The 25,095-nt window shown below is 42.3% G+C and overlaps 1 protein-coding gene across 3 annotated transcripts in view; it reads right to left on the bottom strand.

Moving 5' to 3' along the window:
• Positions 1 to 6,814: 6,814 nt before the first annotated feature.
• PGAP1 (post-GPI attachment to proteins inositol deacylase 1) overlaps positions 6,815 to 25,095 on the bottom strand; it is a 240,276-nt gene continuing 221,995 nt past the window's right edge. For all 3 annotated transcript variants that reach the window (XM_068244826.1, XM_068244828.1, XM_068244830.1), the window contains 3 exons: positions 19,182 to 19,426; positions 17,146 to 17,250; positions 6,815 to 9,778 (listed from right to left, as the gene is read on the bottom strand). In XM_068244826.1, the coding sequence (XP_068100927.1) occupies positions 9,640 to 9,778; positions 17,146 to 17,250; positions 19,182 to 19,426 (489 nt within the window). In that variant the 3' untranslated portion in view covers positions 6,815 to 9,639. The remainder of the gene's footprint in view (positions 9,779 to 17,145; positions 17,251 to 19,181; positions 19,427 to 25,095) is intronic.

Here is a 25,095-nt window from a genome sequence, read left to right as displayed (position 1 = left end):
GGTACATTTTTCAGAACCTTTCTAATGCTCTTCACAGAAAACTTATGCACTTTTTACTTACTGTAACTATCAGGCAGAAAATAAAACATGTTTTTATCTGGTAAACAAGTAATAAGGATGCTATCCAGGCAATCCAAGAGTTTAAAAAAAAACAAAACACTTTTACTTTTCTTCCCCCATTTCCCTGGCTCTTATTTGGTACATCTGCTGCACAAAGAAAATTGCAGGGCATGCTGAGTTTTCTTTTTCTTCTTTACTTTCCTCTCAGACATAACTAATAGAGCTGGATTGGCTGAAGCCTCTTTCCCTCCTGGCTTCCCCTCCCTTTGTTTTCCCCTCTGTTCCTCTCTGGCCAATATTTTTCATGCTGATACAATGCACTTTCTCCTGGGTGGGAGTGTCGGAAAACTGGGAGGAGGGCAGGCAATGATACACAGACAGAGTAAGGGAGGAAATGTCAGGATTGGCTTCAAGATAGACAGTCAAAATGGAAAATCGTAAGAACGCTTTTTTTTTTCTTTTCTATAGAAAAATCACTAAAATCAAAATGTAGATAGTGCAATACATAAGTTATGTAAGTAGAGCAAGTATTTACTTATATGTGTTTTTTTCCCAGATAGTATGGCTGACTGCTTCTCTTTAATTACTTTTTGCAAGGTGAGCAAATGCCCGCAGTTGTGTGGAATCAAAAGATTCAGGGAGGGAACTAGTGATCCTGGACTGAAAATTCCTGACAAACATTGATTTTTTTTTTTTTTTTTTTAAAGCGCCAACATAATATGCCCCCAATAACAACTGGTTGGCATCTGGCATTCTCTTGATCCAAATGTAAGGTCTTTAGGGATGGGCGTTGCAAAGGCAGGCCCTCTTGGTCCACCATAGAACATAGGTTCTCGCCTGTAAAAAGATCTTGAACAGTTGTTCCATTGTTTCAGACGTTACAATTGTAGGGGTCCTATGTGCCAGTTGCTCAATTTCACGATGGAAATGGTAGCTGTCAGAATTCCAGTGATGTGGAGGCAAGTTTTGGCTGTTACCAAAGGTGGACTGGAAATAATCTTATTTGGTTGCTCTGACTTTTCTTAGGTGGAAAAGTATGTATATACAATTAACTTTTTCCCTTAGTTTACACCTAGGTGATATTTTCACAACTTGTTAATAAAATACTTTTTAAACCATCAAAGATGGATAAACAGTTGGAGATTTTAAACTAGGATCTGGGGGGGGGTGTAAAGTCTCAATATGTAGACAAGATAAGGTAAAAAGACAGTTGGAGCCTAACATTATGGGGGGTGGGGACAGTGTAAAGAGTAAGGAGGTTGGTAAAACTTCAAGTAACCTATTTCATGTAACCAAAGTTGGAAAATGTGGAGGTAAAAATATAAAGTGCATGGTAACCAATGCTAGGAGCCTTGCAAATAAAATAGACGAACTAGAGTTCAGTCTGATTGACAAAGGCTATGACATTGTGGGAATAACCAAGACATGGATGGATGAAAGCCATGACTGGATAGCGAATTTAGAGGGATACAATGGCCTCAATTCACTAAGCTTTATCAAATGTTTGATAATTTACCTCTTGGGTAAAATCTAATTTTCAATTCACTAAGGTGTTATAGATTTATTGAATGTTTTATCGATAAAACATTCAATAAATCTATAACACCTTACTGAATTGAAAATTAGATTTTACCCAAGAGGTAAATTTTCAAACGGTTGATAAAGTGTTTGATAAAGCTTAGTGAATTGAGGCTAATGTGTTTAGAAAGGATAGAACAGGGAAGAAGTTTGTCTCTTTGTTAAGAATTCATTTACAGCTGTCCTGAACAATGAGATGGATGAAGATGTGGAGTCCGTTTGGGTAAATATTCATAGTGGAAATAAAGGTTGCCAATTGCTTATTGGGGTGTGCTACAGGCCACCACATATTCATGAAGCTGCAGAACTGCAATTACTACAGCAGATTGAAAAAGCTGCAAGTAAAAATGAGGTCATAGTTATGGGTGACTTCAACTTTCCGGACATTGACTGGAATATTGAGGCTACCCATTCTGGTAAAAGCAGATTTCTGGCATCACTACACTCAAATGGTAACGGAATCAACTAGGGGGAATGCATTACTGGATTTAATCATTTCTAATAAACCAGATAAAGACCTCGATTCATAAAAAAACAGTGTGATAAAATCTTGTCGGGAAAATACCGCACTCAGTATTTTCCCGGTCTGTGTGCTAATTCATAAAGATTTCCCCTGCTGGCGTTGAAGGTTGGTAAATTACCGCAGCTCATTGAGCGGTAGAGTAGAGCAATGATGACTCAGACAGATGACTCGCACAGACTTTCCCTGCCTGCTCAAATGACTCGCACAGACTTTCCCTGCCTGCTCAAATGACTCACACAGACTTTCCCTGCCTGCTCAAATGACTCACACAGACGGCTCTCTGCACAGATAATACAAACAGACTTCGGCTCTCTGCATTCATCAAAGATCAAGGTGTCGGTAACTTGTTAACGCCTCACCAGAGATATCGGTAACTATCGTCAGGCTTACCGCTTGTTGCAGGCTTTATGAATTGACATTTGCTGATAATTTACTGATGTGTTGGAGAGAACTACAGCCAAGTCGATAATTTATCTCCCTGGTCGGTAATGTCAGCTTTTCATGCGGTAACAGCCTTTATGAATTGACACTTTGCTAAGTGCTTGGGAAAGTCTGCTGTTTTCAGCATTACCGCATGAGGTAATGCTTTATGAATTGAGGCCAATGTATCAAATGTGCAGGTTCAAGAACATTTGGGAAATAGTGATCACAACATAACGTTTGATCTGGTGACTGATAGGCTGCGGGACCATTAAAACTATGAATTTTAGAAAAGCAAACTTCAATCAACTCAGGCAGGCACTAAGTTTGGTGAACTGGGATAATGTACTACAAGGGGAGGACACTAAAGGGAAATGGCAAGCTTTTAAGCTTATTCTCAATCAATATTGTAGTATGTATATCCCATATGGTAACAAAATGTCTAGGAATTTAAAAAAAAAAAGGCCTATGGATGAATAGAAAGGTTAGAGATAAAATGAAGGGGGAAAAGAATGCTTATAGGATCCTAAAACAGGAGGGAACCGAGGCTGCATTAAGCAATTATAAGGAGTGCAATAAAGGTTGTAAAAAAGAAATTAGGCCTAGCAAAGATTGAAGCTGAAAATCAAATCGATAGGGATATCAAATCTAACCCAAAGAAGTTTACAAGTACGTCAAAAAAAAAGTTGACTGTATTGGACTCCTAAAGGATGAAGGGGGACTTAATGGTGGATGACTAAGGTAAGACAGTTATTAAATGCTTTCTTTGCTTCTGTCTTCACAAGGGAAACATCACTGTTGCAAATTACAGATGCAGAAGAGTCTCAATCTTCCAACTGTAATATTAAAAGCAATCGGGTCGGCTTTTGACTACAGAGGGCCCCAAGAGGTACTGGGGCAGGGGTCTAGGCACACCTTTTGGTTCATTGGTGCTCCTACCGCTTGCAACTTTGAACTGTAATATTAAATACATAAAGGGACACTTAAGCCAGAAAAAAAAAGTTTTACTTACCTGGGGCTTCTACCAGCCCCCTGCAGCAGTCCTGTGCCCTCGCAGCCACTCACTAATCCTCTGGTCCCCTGCTGCCAGCTAGTTTCGTTTTTGCTGACAGGACTGGCCACGCGTAGCTTTCTCCGCATTCCTGACTAATTAGCGCTGTTGCGGGCCACAACGCGTACAAAGATACGCGTTGCCGCATTACCTATGCATAGATGTATTCATTTATGCATATTGTATCATCCAATAAGTTAGGAACCCAATCAGGGTATTAGGTAGGCAGAACAATTAGAATCTGTAATTTCAAAGAGTATATCTGTCCCAAGTTTTTTCAGATCCAGACATCATTATTCTGTCTCCTGTGCAGTAAATAAACTTCTACTATACTTCCAAGAGACTGATCTGTGATATTTCACAACAATGGGGGGGACACAGCAAACGCGGAAGAAGGTGCTCTGGTAAGATGAGACCAAAATGCAAAACGCTCATTCTCAACACGGCAAAGACCGTGGAACTGATCGTGGACTTCCGGAAACTCCCCCCTGCCCCCCTCCCTATGTTTATTGACGGGTCTGAGGTCTCCAGAGTTCAAAGTGTACGGTTCCTCGGCACAACCTTAACAAGCGACCTCAAATGGGAGCAGAACACTACTAAAACTCAGAAGAAAGCACAGCAAAGGCTATTCTTCCTGCGCCAATTGAAGAAATTCGGCATGTCACGGGAACTGCTTACCAGCTTTTACACCTCGACCATCGAATCCATCCTCTGCGGCTCCATCATCGTCTGGTATGCCGGTGCAACTGCTAAGGATAAATACAAACTCCACAGAGTGATAAACGCAGCAGAAAAGATCATAGGCGCCCACCTGCCCTCGCTAGATCTCCTCTACTCCATGAGAATGAAGACAAGGGCCTCCAAGATCCTACTCGACCCCTCCCACCCGGGCAGACGCTACTTTGAGATCCTTCCACTGGGTCGCCGGTTCAGATCCATCCCCACCAAAACCACTAGACACATGAACACCTTCTTCCAAAAGCAGTCCACCTGTTGAACTCACTAAACTCAAGACCCCCACACACACACACACACCACCACCACCACTGGGACACTCTAGCCACCAGGGCAACCCTCCCCCACAGCTGTAAATTCTGACCTTCCCAAGACTCTAACTGTGTTGCTCTATATATCTGCGTGTATGTTTTGCTTTGCCTTGCTTATGTTTGCCGGGTGTTATATTTCTGCCTGGTGTAATATGCTATATATGTTCCTGAACTGCCATTGCCATGTGAACCACAAGCAATTCCGGGCTCACCAACCGGTGGGCTTGGCGACAATAAAGATGATTCTGATGGTAAACTAACACTGCACATCACTCTGAACACACCATCCCCACTGTCAGATATGGTGGAGGCAGTATCATGCTCTGGGGGTGCTTCTCTTCAGCAGAGACAGGGAAGCTGGTCAGAGTTGATGGGAAGAAGGATATACAAATGAAGGATAGCCAAATACAGGGCAATCTTGGAAGAAAACCTCTTGGAGTCTGCAAAAGACTGAGACTGGGGCGGAGGTTCACCTTCCAGCAGGACAACAACCCTAAACGTAAAGCCAGGTCAACAGTGGAATGGTTTAAAACAAAACATATCCATGTGTTAGAATGGCCCAAAGTCCAGATCTAAATCCAATCGAGAATCTGTAGCAAGATCTGAAAACTGCTGTTCACAAACGCTGTCCATCTAATCTGACTGAGCTGGAGCTGTTTTGCAAAGAAGAATGGGCATGGATTTCAGGCTCTAGATGTGCAAAGCTGCTAGAGACATACCCTAAAAGACTGACAGCTGTAATAGAAGCAAAAGGTGGTTTCTACAAAGTATTGACTCAGGGGGCTGAGTAATTATGCACAGCCCACTTTGCAGTTATTTTAAAAAAATGTTTTGAATCATGTATGATTTTTGTTCCACTTCTCATGTGTACACCACTTTGTATTGGTCTTTCACGTGGAATTCCAATTAAATTGATTCATGTTTGTGGCAGCAATATGACAAAATGTGGAAAACTTCAAGGGGGCCGAATACTTTTGCAAGCCGCTATATGTCCTTTGTGTACCTTACGTCTCCCTTGTGTACATCTCTGTTCCCGTGCAATGTGGTTTTCAGACAATAAGCCCAGGCTAGGTTGTCTTCAATCACTTTAATACACTGTGTAGTGAGGATCAGTGTTACTCACCCCCTCTGTCCCAGGAGCCACAGCTCTACTCACTATACATCGGCTACAGTACAGAAGAACACCTGGCATTGTCAAACAAGCAGAGGCGCTGCTCCCGGGACAGAGGGGGTAAGTGACACTTCCTGCAGCACATTGTACATCGGGGGGGGGGGGGGGGGGGGGGGAAGCCAAGCATAGCCTGGGGAAATTGCTCGGCACAACTGCTGCACAAGCCAGGGCTCTACTTACATTCCAACTCTGTGCATCCTGTGCGACCACTACCACACAGCCGTGCACAGTACCACTGCAAAGCCCCACTCTACATCAGCTGATTGCCGCCACTGTCTCAAGGAGTGAGCCAGGACTATGCTGTAGGCATACTTTCATCTTTATTCTAGCCGAGGCTGGTGCAGTGGAGCCAAGAGGTGCCGCCATTGTGGAGGACCGAGCCTCTTCACTCCCTGACCCCTCTGGAAAGTAGTAGAAACAGAGGGGAACATGATTGGCCAGAAATCCACCACTCCGGGCGACCACTGAACCATCAGCAGGTACCCCTGTAAAAGTTAAAACTAAAAGGACACTTCCGATGTCACTATACCGCCAGTGAAATGGAGCAGGGGCATTAGTATTTAGGGTGGGAAGGAAGGAGAAGGGACCACTAGACTACCAGGGCTTTAGGGGAGGCAGGTCTGTGGCGGCACATGTGGACCATAAGGCATACCAACATTTCCCACCTCCTTATAGTAACAAAAAAAGTGCATCTTAAGGACCAAAAAACGTTTGTTTTTTGCATCTTGTCCCCTGCTCTATAATATATGCTGTATGTGTAAAAAAACAGAAAACGGGAGACCTAGGAATTATTCTTGAGAGTCCAAAAGTCATATCAGATCAGCCAATCATCTTCTGCCTACCAATGACATACCCGTTATGGATGCTCTTACTTATCGCTTGATTGCCATTTCATTGCATTGATATTATTAAAAAAGAAGAAGAAAGTGAAATAAGACAGAAGACTTTATGTCTCAAAGGGATTTTTTTTTTTAAATGTTGTAGGTAAATTTCAACATGTGAACAAATAGATTTCAAAATATAACATTTCTATGAAAGAAATCCTGAATTTGAAATACAAAATATGCAGTACACATTCTTCCATAATTAACACTGATGTTACAAAAGTACTGTAGTTCCACAGTTTCAAGTAAGAAAATATCATTTTGTTGTAAAGAAATGTACATAAAATAAAATACATTTTAGGCTGTATTGAAGTGAAGCTTTTTGGTATTAACTATTAAAAGCAAACCTGTCCTCAGTCATCCTTATGAGAAATGATCATGGTTTCTTGGTATATATTGCTTACCAGACTAGATGTGCAATATTACATTTCCTCATTATGAATGTCACAGTTTCTGAATTAAAGAGGAGGCACAAGCTTCAGTGACAAGCAAGAGCGAGATCCAGCTTGCTCTTTTCCTCCTTGCAAAGACAGGCTCATCAGACAGTGGCCATATGATTTCTCTCATTCAGATACAGATGAGTGTGTATAAATCTGTTGCAGGAAGATACAGTGTGACTATGGGGCTTGTGTGTGAGTTCAATAATAAGTGTGACACATACAGTACAACACCCCAGGAAGGTGTATTCACTGTTGCTAATGCCAGTGATACAATGAAGATTCCATAGTCTGACTACATACAGCCTTTCATTAGGGACTTACTTGCTGTTTAAAAACTCTCATGGCACTCCACACACAAGTGCCTATAGGACACCAAGAGACTGGGTGAGCAGCTTATATGTTCAGGGTGAATTAACAGCCACAGACTTTGCTGAAAGTCAACACTTGCATAAACCAAACTGCATTAGCATCTTATGCTGGGTACACACTATGAGATTTTATGATCGATTTACTGTCAGATCGATTATTTCCAACATTTCCGATTTTCTTTCCGATCAATTTCTGAGCATTTTCAGTTCGATTTCCGTTAACCTTAATAGGAAATCAATCGGAAATTGATCGGAAAGCAAATCGGACATGTTGAAAATAATCGATCTGACATTAAATCGACCATAAAATCTCATTGTGTACCCAGCATTAGGTTACACAGCACACACTGACACATGAATTACATCAATGGTAAGAACAACACACACACTACATGCACACATTATTAAATTACAGTATTCCCTTTTGTGTTCGGTTCACATAAAGCACTCAGTCATCCATTAAACTTAAAGCCAAATAAAGAAAGCAGCCCAGCGTACAGCAATTTCATAGCAGTAAAAGTGTCCTTTCTTTCAAAGTTGAACTACAGTCACGACATGAACTTTGAATGAATGTCCTGCACTACCTGTAGCAAAACAGCAAAAATAATGTTTCCTTTGGATCAAAAAAGAGCAGTCCGCACAGCAGCAAAAATAATGTTTCCTTTGGATCAAAAAAGAGCAGTCCGCACAGCCTCTTCCCCACCACTGTACAGGCATACTGCAGAAACAAGATGTGTCTATGTGCATTTTGGGGTGTGGAGATCAGCAGCCACATTAGCTCTGGATGGGGCTGCACTGGCCCACATCAGTGCCGAGCTGTTTTCTCCATTGCCTATGTGTACAGTCTCTAATGTCATTTTCCTTGGGTTGTGGTCATGATTAAGGATGCATATACACTTCCAATGTTGTCACTGTCCAATCTTACCACCTCCATGAAGTAAGGGGGCCTACAGATTTTTAATACCATGGCCAATATTGTGTAGGTAAGCTCTCATACTACATGGAAGTGGTAAAACTGGCCACTCAGCTGCCAAATCAAAATTGGATGTGTGTATCAGGGCTTTAGCCTACAAGAAGCTGCAGACAGTAGAAAGTTGGTGTAAAATATGGTGAATTTCTTTCCCAGCATGCTAGTGAGTCAGCAGCCTCATGTATGTATAGCTATGTGAGAAAAGCCCAGGTAAAATCAGGTTCTTTAGCATTTTTCAAAGCAAAAATTACTTTTGCAATGCTACTTTTTTTTTTTTTTTTTTTTTTAGGCAGATGTGGTGACTGTAGCTCTGCTTGAAAGCAAGTCTGAAATCATTTTAAAAATAAAAAACATACCTAAGGAGAGGGAAGGCTCTGGGCCCTATACAGCCTAACTGCACTCCTCACTGTGTCCACGTTCCCCCGCAGGCTCCTCCGTTTGAATCTCCCACCGCGGGAGACTTCGGCAGTCTTCAGAAGCACTCGGGCTTCCGAAGACAGGCGTCCCTGTACTGCGCACACATGAGTGCGCAAGAGAGGGTGCTCGTGTGTGCGCAGTATGGGGTGGCCCGTCTTCAGAAGCCTAAATGCTTCCGAACACTGCTGAACCCCACCCAACGCGGAAGAGAGCAGTTCACGACCGAATGGTCATGGAATGCCAACAGGGGAGCCTGTGGGGGAATGCAGAGAATAGTAAGGCTCTAAAGGACCCAGTGCCTTCCCTCTCCTTAGGTATCTGTTTTTTATTTTTAAAATCGCTTCACACTCTTTTAAGATGAACCAGTTTTGAACATAGTTTCTAGTCTAGAAGTGTCTGGAAAACGTGCGTATTGTTGCAGAGCAGTTCTGAATGACTTCTACTTGAATTCCTGAAATGGTGGCCCTTACTGTTGGCCAATCAGAGAAGACCCTTTCACATCCAGTGCAGCTATCTGTATGCATATACCTTCCTACACTGTGCTTCTGGGCAATTTGTGTCCATAGAAAAGGTTTCCAATTCACCATCTTCAAAACGATGTCAAGCTGAAAGGTAATACATTGCTGCAAGCTGAGCTGTATATATGACTTTAGTTCTGCATTAAATAATGATTGTAAGACGGCCCACTCTGTTTATGCAACTTTAAAATTGCTAAAGAAAGCATGCCATTGCATGCAGCAGAATGGATAAGGCTATAAAATAAGGTACTCTGTATAAATGTAGAGTTCCAAAGGCCACAACTAAAATTGAAAAGGGAAGTTGAAGTCGAGCTGTTGTCTTCAAGAGTTTACTGTAAAAGAAATTGAATTTGTTAATAACATGCATGTAAATAGAAACAATATTTTATAGATCTATTCTTTATAAATCCCTATTTCACTAACTTGACTTTTTAATGTTAGGGTCATTCAGACTGTTTTTATGGGAACACATGATAACCCTCTACCTGTTCCTGTGAATGTGGAGCCCTTGCTACGCATGTTATAATGTGCAGCACGATTTCAACATTTTTTTTCATACTCCGCACAGGTTGTAGTGAAAGTGTTTGTGGCATTAGCATAATGCGTCCATGAAATTATGCATACATACGTCCTCTGCAATGCACATCAAATAATAGGACTATGCTCAAATCATCAAATTAGATACAGCCGTTCAGGAGAAATTGCAAGGCGATGCAAATTGCCAATGTATACAGCTTGAAAATAGACCAATTAGATGCAGCAGCTGTTGCAATTAGCATTGCATCTTCCATCAACTTGGTCTACTAGTCTACTAGCAGCAGTAGGGATGGCAAGTGAGATGCCAACTCCTAATGGACAGCACTGCAGTTAGGTTCTGCTGTTTCACACGATGCCCAGTGTCTTTATAAAAGCAACGAGTACCTCTCATCATACCTCCCCCTGCCTGCAGGGAAAAAACATTTCTCACCGCTTTTTATTTTTATAGACTCTAGGGTAGTGTGGTAAGGGTTAAAGGCTTTATTACACACTGAGCAAGGAGGACAGAAAGCAGAGGTAAGACTTTTCTGAGATGTAGCTGCAGTGCTGGCCACTACAGGTGGTCAATGATATGTCAAGAAGCATTAGACAAACCTGAGTTAATTAGCTTGGAAAAGAAAAACAATAACTTAGGGATGGCCTAAGTAACATGTATAAAGGGAAACATAGAAATTGGCATATACACTTTTTATCCCCAGTTCCTACGTGTATTGGAAACTATGCATTTCAACATTTGTGCAGCCAACCAGCATGTGTTTTCATTGGAGGTAAATCTATCCCTTACCATATTTTTATTGGCCAACTCTAGCAGTTGCCAGTGTATGATGGTATACAGATGAGCAACACCTGACATTTCTGATTGTTCATTTGTAACCTATATAATCACTTCTCATTCGTTTTCATTTTGTTTTTTTTAACCACCGCCCCCAGCCGATGGGCGGCGGCAAAGACCGGGCCTAAACGACCGCAATAAGCCCATCGGCGGGGGCGGCTGCGGGCGTGGTTATGCGGCGATTGCGTCATTCGTGACGCGATCAGCCGCCGGCGACTGGCTCCGCCCCCCTCGCGCTGTAACCCGCCGGCCGTCCGGAAGCGCCGACGGGTTACTGGCACCCGGATCGCCGCTTCCCGTATGTATAATAGGCTTTGTAATGTATACAAAGCCTATTATACAGGCTGCCTCCTGCCCTGGTGGTCCCAGTGTCCGAGGGACCACCAGGGCATGCTGCAGCCACCCTAGTCTGCACCCAAGCACACTGATTTCCCCCCCCCCCCGCCCCCTGATCGCCCACAGCACCCCTCAGACCCCTCCCCTGCCCACCCCCCAGACCACTGTTAGCACCCAATCACCCCCCTAATCACCCATCAATCACTCCCTGTCACTATCTGTTAACGCTATTTTTTTTCAACCCTAAACTGCCCCCTGCTCCCTCCTGATCACCCCGCCAACCCTCAGATTCTCCCCAGACCCCCCCTGTGTACTGTATGCCTCTATCCCCCCTGTAATAACCCACTGATCACCTGTCAATCACCCATCAATCACCCCCTGTCACTGCCACCCATCAATCAGCCCCTAACCTGCCCCTTGCGGGCAATCTGATCACCCACCCACAACAATAGATTGCCCACAGATCCGACATCAGATCACCTCCCAAGTGCAGTGTTTACATCTGTTCTCTACCCTAAACACCCACTAATTACCCATCAATCACCCCCTATCACCACCTGTCACTGTTACCCATCAGATTAGTCCCTAATCTGCCCCTTGCGGGCACCCAATCACCCGCCCACATGCTCAGATTGCCCTCAGACCCCCCCCTATCAATTCGCCAGTGCATTATTTACATCTGTTCTTCCCTGTAATAACCCACTGATCACCTATCAATCACCCATCAATCACCCCCTGTCATTGCCACCCATCAATCACCCCCTGTCACTGCCACCCATCAATCAGCCCCTAACCTGCCCCTTGCGGGCAATCTGATCACCCACCCACACCAATAGATCGCCCGCAGATCCGACATCAGATCACCTCCCAAGTGCAGTGTTTACATCTGTTCTCTCCTCTAAACACCCACTAATTACCCATCAATCACCCCCTATCACCACCTGTCACTGTTACCCATCAGATTAGACCCTAATCTGCCCCTAGAGCACCCAATCACCCGCCCACACCCTCAGAACGCCCTCAGACCCCAGCCCTGATCACCTCGCCAGTGCATTGCTTGCATCTATTTCCCCCCTCTAATCACACCTTGAGACACCCATCAATCACCTCCTGTCACCACCAGTCACCCCCTAGCACACCTACCCATCAGATCAGGCCCTAATTTGCCCCGTGTGGGCTCCTGATCACTCGGCCAAACCCTCAGATCCCCCTCAGACCCCCATCCGATCACCTCCCCAGTGCATTAATTGCATCTATTTCCCCCTCTAACCACCCCCTAAGACACCCATCAATCACTTCCTGTCACCCCCCTAGCACTCCTATCCATCAGATCAGGCCCAATACAACCGGCCATCTAAGAGGCCACCCTGCTTATGACCGGTTCCACAAAATTTGCCCCCTCATAGACCACCTGTCATCAAAATTTGCAGATGCTTATACCCCTGAACAGTCATTTTGAGAAATTTGGTTTCCAGACTACTCACGGTTTTGGGCCCGTAAAAGGCCAGGGCAGTATAGGAACCGCACAAGTGACCCCATTTTAGAAAAAAGACACCCCAAGGTATTCTGTTAGGTGTATGACGAGTTCATAGAAGATTTTATTTTTTGTCAAAAGTTAGCGGAAATTGATTTTTATTGTTTTTTTCACAAAGTGTCATTTTTCACTAACTTGTGACAAAAAATAAAATTTTCTATGAACTCCCCTTATACCTAACAGAATACCTTGGGGTGTCCGCTTTCTAAAATGGGGTCACTTGTGGGGTTCCTATACTGCCCTGGCATTTTAGGGGCCCTAAACCGTGAGGAGTAGTCTAGAAAACAAATGCCTTAAAATGACCTGTGAATAGGACGTTGGGCCCCTTAGCGCACCTAGGCTGCAAAAAGTGTCACACATGTGGTACCGCCGTACTCAGGAGAAGTAGTATAATGTGTTTTGTGGTGTATTTTTACACATACCCATGCTGGGTGGGAGAAATCTCTCTGTAAATGGACAATTGTGTGTAAAAAAAATAAAAAATGTGTCATTTACAGAGATATTTCTCCCACCCAGCAAGGTAATATGTAAAAATACACCACAAAACACATTATACTACTTCTCCTGAGTATGGCGATACCACGTGTGACACTTTTTTGCAGCCTAACTGTGCTAAGGGGCCCAAAGTCCAATGAGTACCTTTAGGATTTCACAGGTCATTTTGAGAAATTTCGTTTCAAGACTACTCCTCACGGTTTAGGGCTCCTAAAATGCCAGGGCAGTATAGGCACCCCACAAGTGACCCCATTTTAGAAAGTAGACACCCCAAGGTATTCCGTTAGGTGCATGATGAGCTCATAGAAGATTTTATTTTTTGTCACAAGTTAGCGGAAATTGATTTGTATTGTTTTTTTTTTTCACAAAGTGTCATTTTCCGCTAACTTGTGACAACAAAAATATCTTCTATGAACTCACCATACTCCTAACAGAATACCTTGAGGTGTCTTCTTTCTAAAATGGGGTCACTTGTGGGGTTCCTATACTGACCTGGCATTTTAGGGGCCCTAAACCGTGAGGAGTAGTCTAGAATCCAAATGCCTCAAAATGACCTGTGAATAGGACGTTAGGCCCCTTAGCGCACCTAGGGTGCAAAAAAGTGTCACACATGTGGTATCGTCGTACTCAGAAGAAGTAGTATAATGTGTTTTGGGGTGTATTTTTATACATACCCATGCTGGGTGGGAGAAATCTCTCTGTAAATTGACAATTGTGTGTAAAAAAATCAAATAATTGTCATTTACAGAGATATTTCTCCCACCCAGCATCTGAATGTGTAAAAGTACACCACAAAACACATTATACTACTTCTCCTGAGTACGGCGATACCACATGTGTGGCACTTTTTTGCACCCTAAGTGCGCTAAGGGGCCCAAAGTCCAATGAGTACCTTTAGGATTTCACAGGTCATTTTGAGACATTTGGTTTCAAGACTACTCCTGACGGTTTAGGGCCCCTAAAATGCCAGGGCAGTATAGGAACCCCACAAATGACCCAATTTTAGAAAGAAGACACCCCAAGGTATTCTGTTAGGAGTATGGTGAGTTCATAGAAGATTTTATTTTTTGTCACAAGTTAGCGGAAGATGACACTTTGTGAAAAAAAAACAATTAAAATCAATTTCCGCTAACTTGTGACAAAAAAAAAAATCTTCTATGAACTCACCATACTCCTAACGGAATACCTTGGGGTGTCTTCTTTCTAAAATGGAGTCATTTGTGGGGTTCCTATACTGCCCTGGCATTTTAGGGGCCCTAAACCGTGAGAAGTAGTCTTGAAACCAAATGTCGCAAAATGACCTGTGAAATGTTAAAGCTACTCATTGGACTTTGGGCCCCTTAGCGCAGTTAGGGTGCAAAAAAGTGCCACACATGTGGTATCGCCGTACTCAGGAGAAGTAGTATAATGTGTTTTGGGGTGTATTTTTACACATACCCATGCTGAGTGGGAGAAATCTCTCTGTAAATGGACAATTGTGTGTAAAAAAATCAAATAATTGTCATTTACAGAGATATTTCTCCCACCCAGCATCTGAATGTGTAAAAGTACACCACAAAACACATTATACTACTTCTCCTGAGTACTGCAATACCACATGTGTGGCACTTTTTTGCAGCCTAAGGCCTCGTTCACATCAGGGCCGTTTCTGTGCGCTTTCCACAGCGCACTGCCCTGTGCGTTCAGCAAGGTATTTATTTTCCCATGTAACTAAATGTAGCTGGTTCACATCTATGCGCTGCGCTGAGCAGCGTTACAGAAACGTAGTGTTGCAGGCATTTCTGTGCGTTGAGCTGGAAAGCGCACAGCAATGCAAGTGAATGGGTCCGCTTTTTTAGCGCATAGAAGCGCGTACAAGCGCATAGAAGCGCATGCGTTTTTTACCCCTAATTGGAGAAAAAAATACATTTACATACAAAAACAAAGTTTTATTGACAACTGCTGCTGCTACAGTAAGCAAAACGTGCTTTAAAGAAGCGCAGCGCAACGCACAGAAACGCGGACGAAAGCGCGCACAAGCGCATGCGTTTTTTACCCTGCGCTTTAACACGTTTTTCAGCGCAGCAGATGTGAACGAGGCCTAACTGCGCTAAGGGGCCCAAAGTCCAATGAGCATCTTTAGACTTTCAGGGGTGCTTACAATTAGGCACCCCCCAAAATGCCAGGACAGTGAACACACCCCACAAATGACCCCATTTTGGAAAGTAGACACTTCAAGGTATTCAGAGAGGAGCATAGTGAGTCCGTGGCAGATTTCATTTTTTTTTTTTGTCGCAATGGAAACTTTTTTTTTAATTTTTTTTTTTTGTCACAAAGTGTCATTTTCCACTAACTTGTGACAAAAAATAAAATCTTCTATGAACTCACCATGCCTCTCACTGAATACTTTGGGATGTCTTCTTTCCAAAATGGGGTCATTTGGGGGGTATTTATACTATCCTGGGATTTTAGCACCTCATGAAACATGACAGGTGGTCACAAAGTCAGAGATGCTTCAAAATGGGAAAATTCACTTTTGGCACCATAGTTTGTAAACGCTATAACTTTTACCCAATCCAATAAATATACACTGAATGTTTTTTTTTTATCAAAGACATGTAGCAGAATAACTTTCGCGCTCAAATGTATAGGAAATTTTACTTTATTTGAAAAATGTCAGCACAGAAAGTTAGTCATTTTTTTGACAAAATTCATGTCTTTTTTGATGAATATAATAAAAACTAAAACTCGCAGCAGCAATCAAATAGCACCAAAAGAAAGCTGTATTAGTGACAAAAAAAGGAGGTAAAATTCATTTAGGTGGTAGGTTGTATGACCGAGCAATAAACCGTGAAAGCTGCAGTGGTCTGAATGGAAAAAAAGGCTCTGGTCCTTAAGGGGCGAAAAGACTGTGGTCCTCAAGTGGTTAAACTCGCAAAGTTGACTTTGTAGTTTTAACACAAAGCTAGGAGCTGATTTATAAACACAAGTGGTAATTAGAAAAAAAAAATCTCTATCTGTTTTTGAAAAGGTGTTCAGCATGAACATTGAAAATCTGATAGCCACTTCTATAACATCATATTTATAACAGTAAAAACAGGTTTTGCTCCCTGACAGTCAGCCTTTCAAAAGTGCCACAATTGTAATTCACCTAAAGTGGCCATCAAAATTACCTTTTCCTTGCATTGAAAAGTGGAAAACTGGCCACCGACGGCTAGGTCTTCCCACAATACACAATCAACAAAGTGGTGATAACAGCAAGAGTGGTGAACCAGTGTCTGTTTCAAACACCACAATTCTCTGCTGTTTTCCACAAAGTGGCAGTCTCATCACACATTAATGTGGTGATTGGAAGAAAAGTACCATTAAAAAAAAATGAAGTTGTACCAAACTTCTAAAGTAACAGTAGTGAAGACATAAAAATGCTGGCATTTCTTTGAAAGAATGGCAATTTTTCTGGTGAACAGCCTTTTTACCCCTTTATAAATAAAGCTCCATAATGTTGGCTTAAAAATGACTTAAAGAGAAACTCCAACCTAGAATTGAACTTTATCCCAATCAGTAGCTGATACCCCCTTTTACATGAGAAATATAATGCTTTTCACAAACAGACCATCAGGGGGCGCTGTATGACTGAGTTTGTGCTGAGACCCCTCCCACAAGAAGCTGAGTACCGCGGTACTTTTGGCAGTTTGTTACAATGTAACAAGGTTCACAGACAGGAATTAGCTGTTTACAGCTGTCTCTAACAGCCAAAACAGCTAGGAGCAGCTACATAACCTGCCCACAGTAAAAATGTCACCATGTAATAAATGTCAGAATGTAAATCGGGGAGAGGAAAGATTTTACAATGAGCAAACTCTGACTAAATCATTTATACATAATTATGGTAAAAAATGAAGCACTTTTTTTACTACATTATTTTCACTGGAGTTCCTCTTTAAGTCAAACAATTTCCATTATATTTAATATGTTAAAATACAAACCTAGATTTCATCGACACTACATTGGTGTTCATAAGAACCATCAATGGAAGGACTAGTAGGATTGCTAACATTCGGTTAGGATCAGGGTCCAGTTGAATGTTATACCTGTGTAAAAACAACAATTATTTTTGAAGAAGATATAATTATGAAACTGCTATAAAATAACGTCATATTTCACACTGTTCACATAAAATAAATCAATATAATGCCTATTTAAGTTATAATTGGCTTGAATACACATCAGGCATAAAAAAAAAAAATATTGTGTCCATATTGGGAAGAATTTTATTTTCCTTTTAGAGGTAAGTGGCCCAAGCCTTATAAGGGGATTTCACCTTCCTCTGCATCAGTTGGGATACGTGTGGGGCCACGATGCTAGCATAATATTGCCCCTGTTTAACTCTCTAGTAAGGCCACATCTGGAATATGGAATTCAGTTCTGGGCACCACATTACAAAAAAGATATTGCAGTTTTAGAGCAGGTGCAGAGACGAGCTACAAAATTGATACGTGGGATGGAAGGTCTCGCTTACCAAGAAAGGTTAGATAAACTGGGTTTATTTAGTCTAGAGAAAAGACGCCTTAGAGGAGATCTAATTAACATGTATAAATACATTAGAGGGTAATATAATAGCTTGGCGGATGAGCTTTTTGTCCCTAGGCCTTCTCAAAGGACTAGAGGACATGAGCTGCGCATGGAGGAAAAACGTTTTAGCCATTTATTTAGGAAAGGGTTCTTTACAGTAAGAGTGGTTAAGATGTGGAATGCATTGCCACAGGAAGTCGTTATGGCAAACTCTATACCTGCATTTAAAGGGGGCTTAGATGCTTTCCTTGCGTTGAAAGACATCCATGGCTACAATTACTAGGTTATGCCTAATGATGTTGATCCAGGGATTTTATCTGATTGCCATCTGGAGTCAGGAAGGAATTTTTCCCATTTGGGGCTAATTGGACCATGCCTGGTGGGGTTTTTTTCGCCTTCCTCTGGATCAACAGGGGTATGTGGGGGACGGGCTGGAGTTGTACTTTGTACTGGTTGAACTCGATGGACGTATGTCTTTTTCAGCCAAAATAACTATGTAACTATGTAACTATGTACCAGTTTTTACTTATTTTTATTTTTTTCTGGTTGAACTTGATGGATGGATGACCTTTTTTTTTTCAACCCAACTATATAGCTAGATCTTAAATCATTATGGTAAAAAGGTCATACCGAGGCAGGGCAGCAAGAGAGGCATACAAGAGGATTCGCTGCCGGGAGACTTGGACGCAGGACGGTATGGCTTATCCTGCTGCTGCACAAGTTCCCAGCGCTGTTAATTACTATTCCCCCTCCAGGTCGACGTGGATGGTAGGGAATGATGTAATTCGGCTTCCAGCTATTGCTGGAGGCCGAATTACAGTGTTTTATAAGTAACTTTAGCTCCATCTTCTGACGGCGCCGAAGTTACTGTGCGCCGCTATAGCCGTAAATCCTATTACGGTCTATGATGGCGCCGTCTGCACCCAAGTCTCCTGCGCTGGATTGCCAGTGTTTGGCAGGATAGACCTTCGGCTACAAAGTGACAAGCAGATAATTTCCCTGTTAAAGATGTGTTGGTGATTGTAGTGCATTTTTAACAGTCAAAAACTATGACACAGATCAATAGTTTTTCAGTGTTTTGGCTGTGGCTCTGAAGTACACCACAGGGAGGACACATATTCTAGATCAGGTACAAAGATAGGCAGTTAAATCAGAGGGGCTAAATGGCCCAATCCTTATAAGGATTTTTTGACTTCCTCTAAATTAATTGGGATAAGTTTGGGTGCAGGACAGTGTTGGGGTTTGGGTTGGGTAGGGAGAATCTTGTGAGCTATTTTGCCTAGAAACTTGCCTGGCCCCCACCCACCTAAGATATTACTGCTGTGATTATTAAGTTCTGATCCATATACTGTATACACATATGGACAAAAAAAATCTTCTAAGAAAAACGCTTAACAAGTTGCATCAGTCATGATCATCAAATACAGGAACGCCTAAATTAAACATGTACCTGTGATTTTTCGCCCAGTAGACAAAGGATGGGAATATCAGCATCATTAGCCATAAGAGTAGGTTCATGATTGTAATGTGCATCTTGAGGTTTTCAGATGCTGTGGTGAAATGTGAATCAAAATGTGAATGATCTGAACTTTCCTGCTGTGTGGAAGGGGCTGAGTGCTCTGAAACTGCTGGAGTGCTGGGACTCTCTTTAGAAGCAATATTTGCAGGCTTACTGTCAGATGTCTGATTCAAGATCTGTATTAAAATAAATGTACACAATATTAACCACTTCAGCCTACAGTGTTTCACCTTATGCATCCGAGCAACTTTCACCTCCCATTCATTCGCCAATAACTTTATCACCACTTATCACACTGAAATTATCTATATCTTGTTTTTTCCACCACCATTTAGGCTTTCTTTGGGTGATACATTTTGCCAAGAATTATTTTATTCTAAATCCATTTTAACAGGAAGATTAAGGAAGTAAATGGAAAAAAAATATAATTTCTCAGTTTTTGGCCATTATAGTTTGAAATTAATACATGCTACCGTAATTAAAACCCATGTATTTTATTTGCCAATTTGTCCCGGTTATTACACCATTTAAATTATGTCCCTATCACAATTTATGGCGCCGATATTTTATTTGGAAATAAAGGTGCATTTTTCCAAGTTGCGTCCATCACTATTTACAAGCTTATAATTTGAAAAATTATAGCAGTATACTCTCTTGACATGCATATTCAAAAAAGTCAGACCCTTAGGTAACTATTTATGTTTTTTTATTGTAATGTATTTATTGTTATTAAAAATGTTATTTGGGTAATTTTTGGTGTGGGAGGTAAACAGTTAATTTTAAATGTAATATGTGTTTATTTAAAGCGGATCCAAGATGAAAAACGATAACAAGTAACTTGTCTATATATCTTATCTAAAGTTTAGATTGTTTACACAGCACATCTAGCTGCAAAACTTTAAAAAGTGTATGATTATTTATTCCTGTGATACAATGAGGGCAGCCATGTTCTTTTTGTCATATTGTCACAGGCTAAGGGCTGGAGATGCTATCAGCTTTCTTGTGTGTAATTTCAGTCCCCTCTCCTTCTCCCTCATCCCCTCTGCCTTTGAAATCAATGGCTAGTAATCTCCTCCTCCTCCTCCTGTCCAGACTGAGCTCCTGTAAGCCCTTGCTATTGTCTGAAAATGCCTTGGCACTCTGAAAAGCTGTGGGTGAGGCTTGTTTAGTTTATAGGGAATTCAAGTATTAACCTCTTGCCGACCGTGTCACGCTGATGGGCGTGGCCGCAGCGGCAACCCCAGGACCGCCTACCGCCGATCGCCGTAAAGTCCTGGGGCCAGCTAATGCAGTCCTGGGGCCAGGCTATTGCTGCTCGGGAGACTGTTAGACGGCGTAATCACCATCTATTTACATGTACAGCGCTGCGATCAACAGCAGCGCTGTACTGGGGACAGCTGTGTCACACGGCTGTCCCCCTGGGGGACAAGAGAGCGATCGGCTCTCATAGACAGAAGCCTATGACAGCCGATCCCCATAATTGGCTGGCTGTGGGGAGGGAGGGGGTAGGGAGGGAAGATATTTAAAGAAACTGTTTTTTTTTTTTTTAATTAAAAAACAGTAACAATAATATTTATACAAAAAAATAAACATGGGGAGAGCGATCAGACCCCACCGACAGAGAGCTCTGTTGGTGGGGAGAAAAGGGGGGGGGGGAATTACTTGTGTGCTGTGTTGTGCGTCCCTGCAGCTTAGCCTTAAAGCTGCAGTGGCCTATTTTACTAAAAATGGCCTGGTCACTAGGGGGGTTTAGCACTGCGGTCCTCAAGAGGTTAAAACAAAAAAGTATTTGGCTTGAGGAATGCCCTATAAACTATATGAAAGGGACACAATTATGCAATGAGTAAAAGTTTATCTCAGATCCACTTTAATAAAAAATGCATGTGGGAGTAGTTTTACTATTTGGCCACAAGATGGCCACAGTCAAAAAGTCTTGGAAGCCAACACTCTCTCTTCCAAGAAGCATTAGGAGGATGGGAAACTTTTTTTTGCGTTGTTCCCATTCATTGATCTCGGGGTAAGGCGGCGGGAGCGCGTGCAAGAACTTACATCAGGAAAGTATTCACAGCACATCACTATCACATTTTGCTATATTGCAGCCTTATTCCAAAATGTATTAATTCACTTTTTCTTCAAATTCTACACACAACACCACATAATAACAACGTGAAAAATGTTTACTTGAGGTTTTTGCAAATATATTAAAAAGTTACAAAAAATTACAGATATTCTACTATTGAACACTGGCTAATACAGACAGTAGAATATCGACCATTTTACTAATATTCTACTATCAGTTTACCTAACCCTCTTCTCATACTAACCCACCCTCTACCTACTCCTAACACTAATAAAGTAAATGTTATGCAGCTTGAACCAATAAAAATTGACAGGAAGTTATTCTGATTGGTCCAGTTTCAAGCTCCATATGAATTACATGAAATTTGAATGCAAAGATAAATTATTTGCATATCATAACTAATCCCTATTCACCACCACTTGAAGTCAAAGTACAGCACTGTGTTTTCTGGAGCCTTTCCCACTCTGAGGGCTCCAGAATACTCTATAGAACGACTGTAGAAACAACAGAGTGCAATTCTACCACCAATGTTTTCCAGCATGAACTTTTTTTTGATTGCCAAATGTGCTTTTTAGATAAACATTGAGAGATTGAAGAAATAGATACAGGGTACCTTATAGGATAGCTCTGGCGCCAGCTAACCGCACCTCCCATGCCCCGGCATCTCACTCTGTTCTCCAGTAATAATCTAAATCCTCCTCTTCCTGGTCGGTGACCTCCGACACGGATATACAATGCTGTGAACGTGCAGTATGTGCTCTAGGGCGCCTTGTGGCCGTGTTCCCCGATACTACCATATGACGTAAGCACGTTCGCGTAGACGGAAGGCACCCTAGTGGACATACTGTGCATGTGCAGCATAGTATGTCCAGGGAGAAGGTCACCGACCAGGAAGAGGAGGAATTGGATAATTACCGGAAAATGGAGGGAGACTCCGAGGCATGGGAGGTGCTGTAAGGATCAGCACAGCTCCCTATACACACATTAGGTTCCCTTTCTGAATTTAAGTTAGCGCTAAGGTATCCTTTAAGGCCATCATTCTTTATTGGCTGTGGCTAAAGATGTAGTAAAATATGTGAATGATATGGTTCACCTGGATGCTAGAGTACACTATTTAATTCTCCAGCAGAGGTCAGCAGGCCTTGTACTGCTTAATATTATGAAGTTATTCCAGGGTGGACTCACTTGCAGCTCTCCTTCTACAGGAACAGCTCTTCCAGATAAATACTTCAATCCAATCATGAGCATTTTTTTTTTTTTTTTTAATACAGCAGATTTTCATTAAATGCAGTGTTTTTATCTAACAGAACATCTAATCTATTGAAAACCTCTTTAGAAGAACCACAGCAATAATGCTGAACAAGGACAATAATCTAATAAACTTGATCCTTACACCCAGATAAGTAAACTTCCAAACGGTAATCACATAATTATGCCACAAAATCTTGTGGACTATATACTGCTGTCATTCTTTAACACTGCCATCATAGTACTGCACCAACAACAAGTGCCTGCATGTTACACATTTACAATTTCAAGTATAAAAACGCCAGATCTTGTAATGAACTTTGAAAAGGCAGGCTCATACCACAACAAGCGCCTTCCTATAACCTGCCCCCACTCCTGACATCAGCTCTCCTTCATATACACAGCTAAAGCTAGCCATACATCTAGCGATGATGGGCAGATTTGACTAAGAGACAAATCTCCATCTAATCGAATCTGATTAGAGAAAGATGCAAAAAGATGGTGGTAGGTTGGCACTGCAGTACGGATACGATTTAGCTATAGAACATGCACTAGTGGGGCAATAGGCTCCTCCTCTTTGTAAGCCCTTCGTCAGCGTGCTCAAACTAGCTACGCATAGCCTCCGTAGAAGCGCAGTTGTGCGCGAACCGGCTGTTAGGCATACTGTACCCAGCACCCACCATCATCCACAGCGCCTCCTCATTCACTCTGGTATGTGTACCTACTTTTTATATGCAATCTTGCACAAAGTTAAGAGCTTTTTGATACCGACTTTTGCTACAATAAATTAAGCCAATGCAGCAGTGCCAGTTTTCTTTTTGCTTTTGTTCTCTCTCAACTACTGACTGATTAGAGAGAGATCTGTTCGCTGCTCATACACCGCAGGCCGATTAACGATCAATTTCATGCTGAAATTGATCCGGAATCGGCCTTGTGACGCTGCATCCGACTGCCTCACTACCCCTATGCTTTCCCCCTAATGTTAAGTCTCCCCCTGGTGCCCAGTGCATGTTATACAATACCTGTCCGTGACCTCCGCTTATCCCCTTTGGCTCCGGCACACGCTGTTCTTCATACACGCACCCCACGTGTTGCCTAGTAACGTTGCCACGTGTATGATTTCTGACGTCATACACACATCCTTACTAGGCAACCCCATGGGGCGTGCGTGTATAGAGAGCGGAATGCGCCCGGAGCCAGCGGAGACAAGTGGAGGCGGCGGACAGGTAATTTATTACATGCACTGGGCACGTAATATCAGGGGGGACATCGTCGGGGGTTTAATTGTGTTCGCTGAATGTCCCAAAATTGCACATCGTTACCGCCATGCACCCGATCGAGCTAGTCAGCCCGACATCTTTCATTTCATCTTAAAATTGGTCACACCGTCGGTTGGGCTTGAAGCACCCAGAGTTACAGATTACCAAGCAAGCTTATGGTAAACCTGATCTCCTAGGAGTGTGTAAGTGGCTACAAAGGACCTAAAAGACCTCTTACTAAAATGCAAAGTAAAGTAGAAATGTGCCTTCATAAAACAGAAGGTATTTGCAATTATTCAGGTTGGATTGAGCATATGAAGTCTCCCACGATGCATCACTGCTGAATATGCAAATCACCCATTGTTGTCCTTGTAAACTAAACACACCTCCAGAACTCCTGGAATGCAATGATGTGTCAGCTTGTTAATTGTACAGTAAAAGTCACTTGGCTATAGTGAACTAATGTTTCTGTGCCAAGAACTGCCGCCCTAGTGACTCAGTCCCTAGTTATTGTGCATGTACACACCTTTTGGCTTTAACTACTAACTTAAGGTGTGCCTGAAACAGGCAATTATTGATAACACACATACAAGTTGTGTATTTGAGAAGAGAAAAAAATGTTCAGCTTGGATCTATTTAATTTATGGTTTGAAACAGATATCAAATAAAAAAAAAACATGACTGTTCTCTGCTGGACTTCTACAAGCTTTTATGCTAGGTACACACAATACAATTTTTTGGCAGATTTACCTGCCAGATCGTTTTTCTCTAACATGTCCGATCTGAATTTTGATCGATTTTCCGTTCACGTTTATGGAAAATCGATCGGAAAATCGATCAGAAAATTGATCTAAGTTCAGATCAGACATGGTGGAAAAAAATCAATCTTGCAGGTAAAATTGTATCATGTGTACCTAACATTACAAACCTTGGATGGAAAGGTGGTGGCCCCTCTCAGCTCGAATTGTCTTATGGTAGGTGGGATTACATCTGTTTGGTGCCAGAAATTGAGGGGGTGGGGATTCTGACAAGGATTTTGTCTTGATAACTACTTGCAGTCAAAGTGCATTGTCATCAGGATAGTACTGCGCCTGCACAGTACCGTCCTGATGACGTCGGAGAGACCACGTGACCCGTGCGGTGGAGCGCAGAGGAAGCCGACCCGGAACCCGACCTGGCGAGGATCGGCTGCGCCAGCGGAGAAGATCGGGAGCCACGGGCTGGAGGAAGTCCCAGGAAAGTGGATCTTCTTTTACTA

Source organism: Hyperolius riggenbachi, chromosome 7 (assembly GCF_040937935.1).
Source record: "Hyperolius riggenbachi isolate aHypRig1 chromosome 7, aHypRig1.pri, whole genome shotgun sequence".
Taxonomy (NCBI): Eukaryota; Metazoa; Chordata; class Amphibia; order Anura; family Hyperoliidae; genus Hyperolius; species Hyperolius riggenbachi.
The sequence above is the reverse complement of the archived record's forward strand: the minus strand, read 5'-3'. Positions and strand labels throughout refer to the sequence as shown.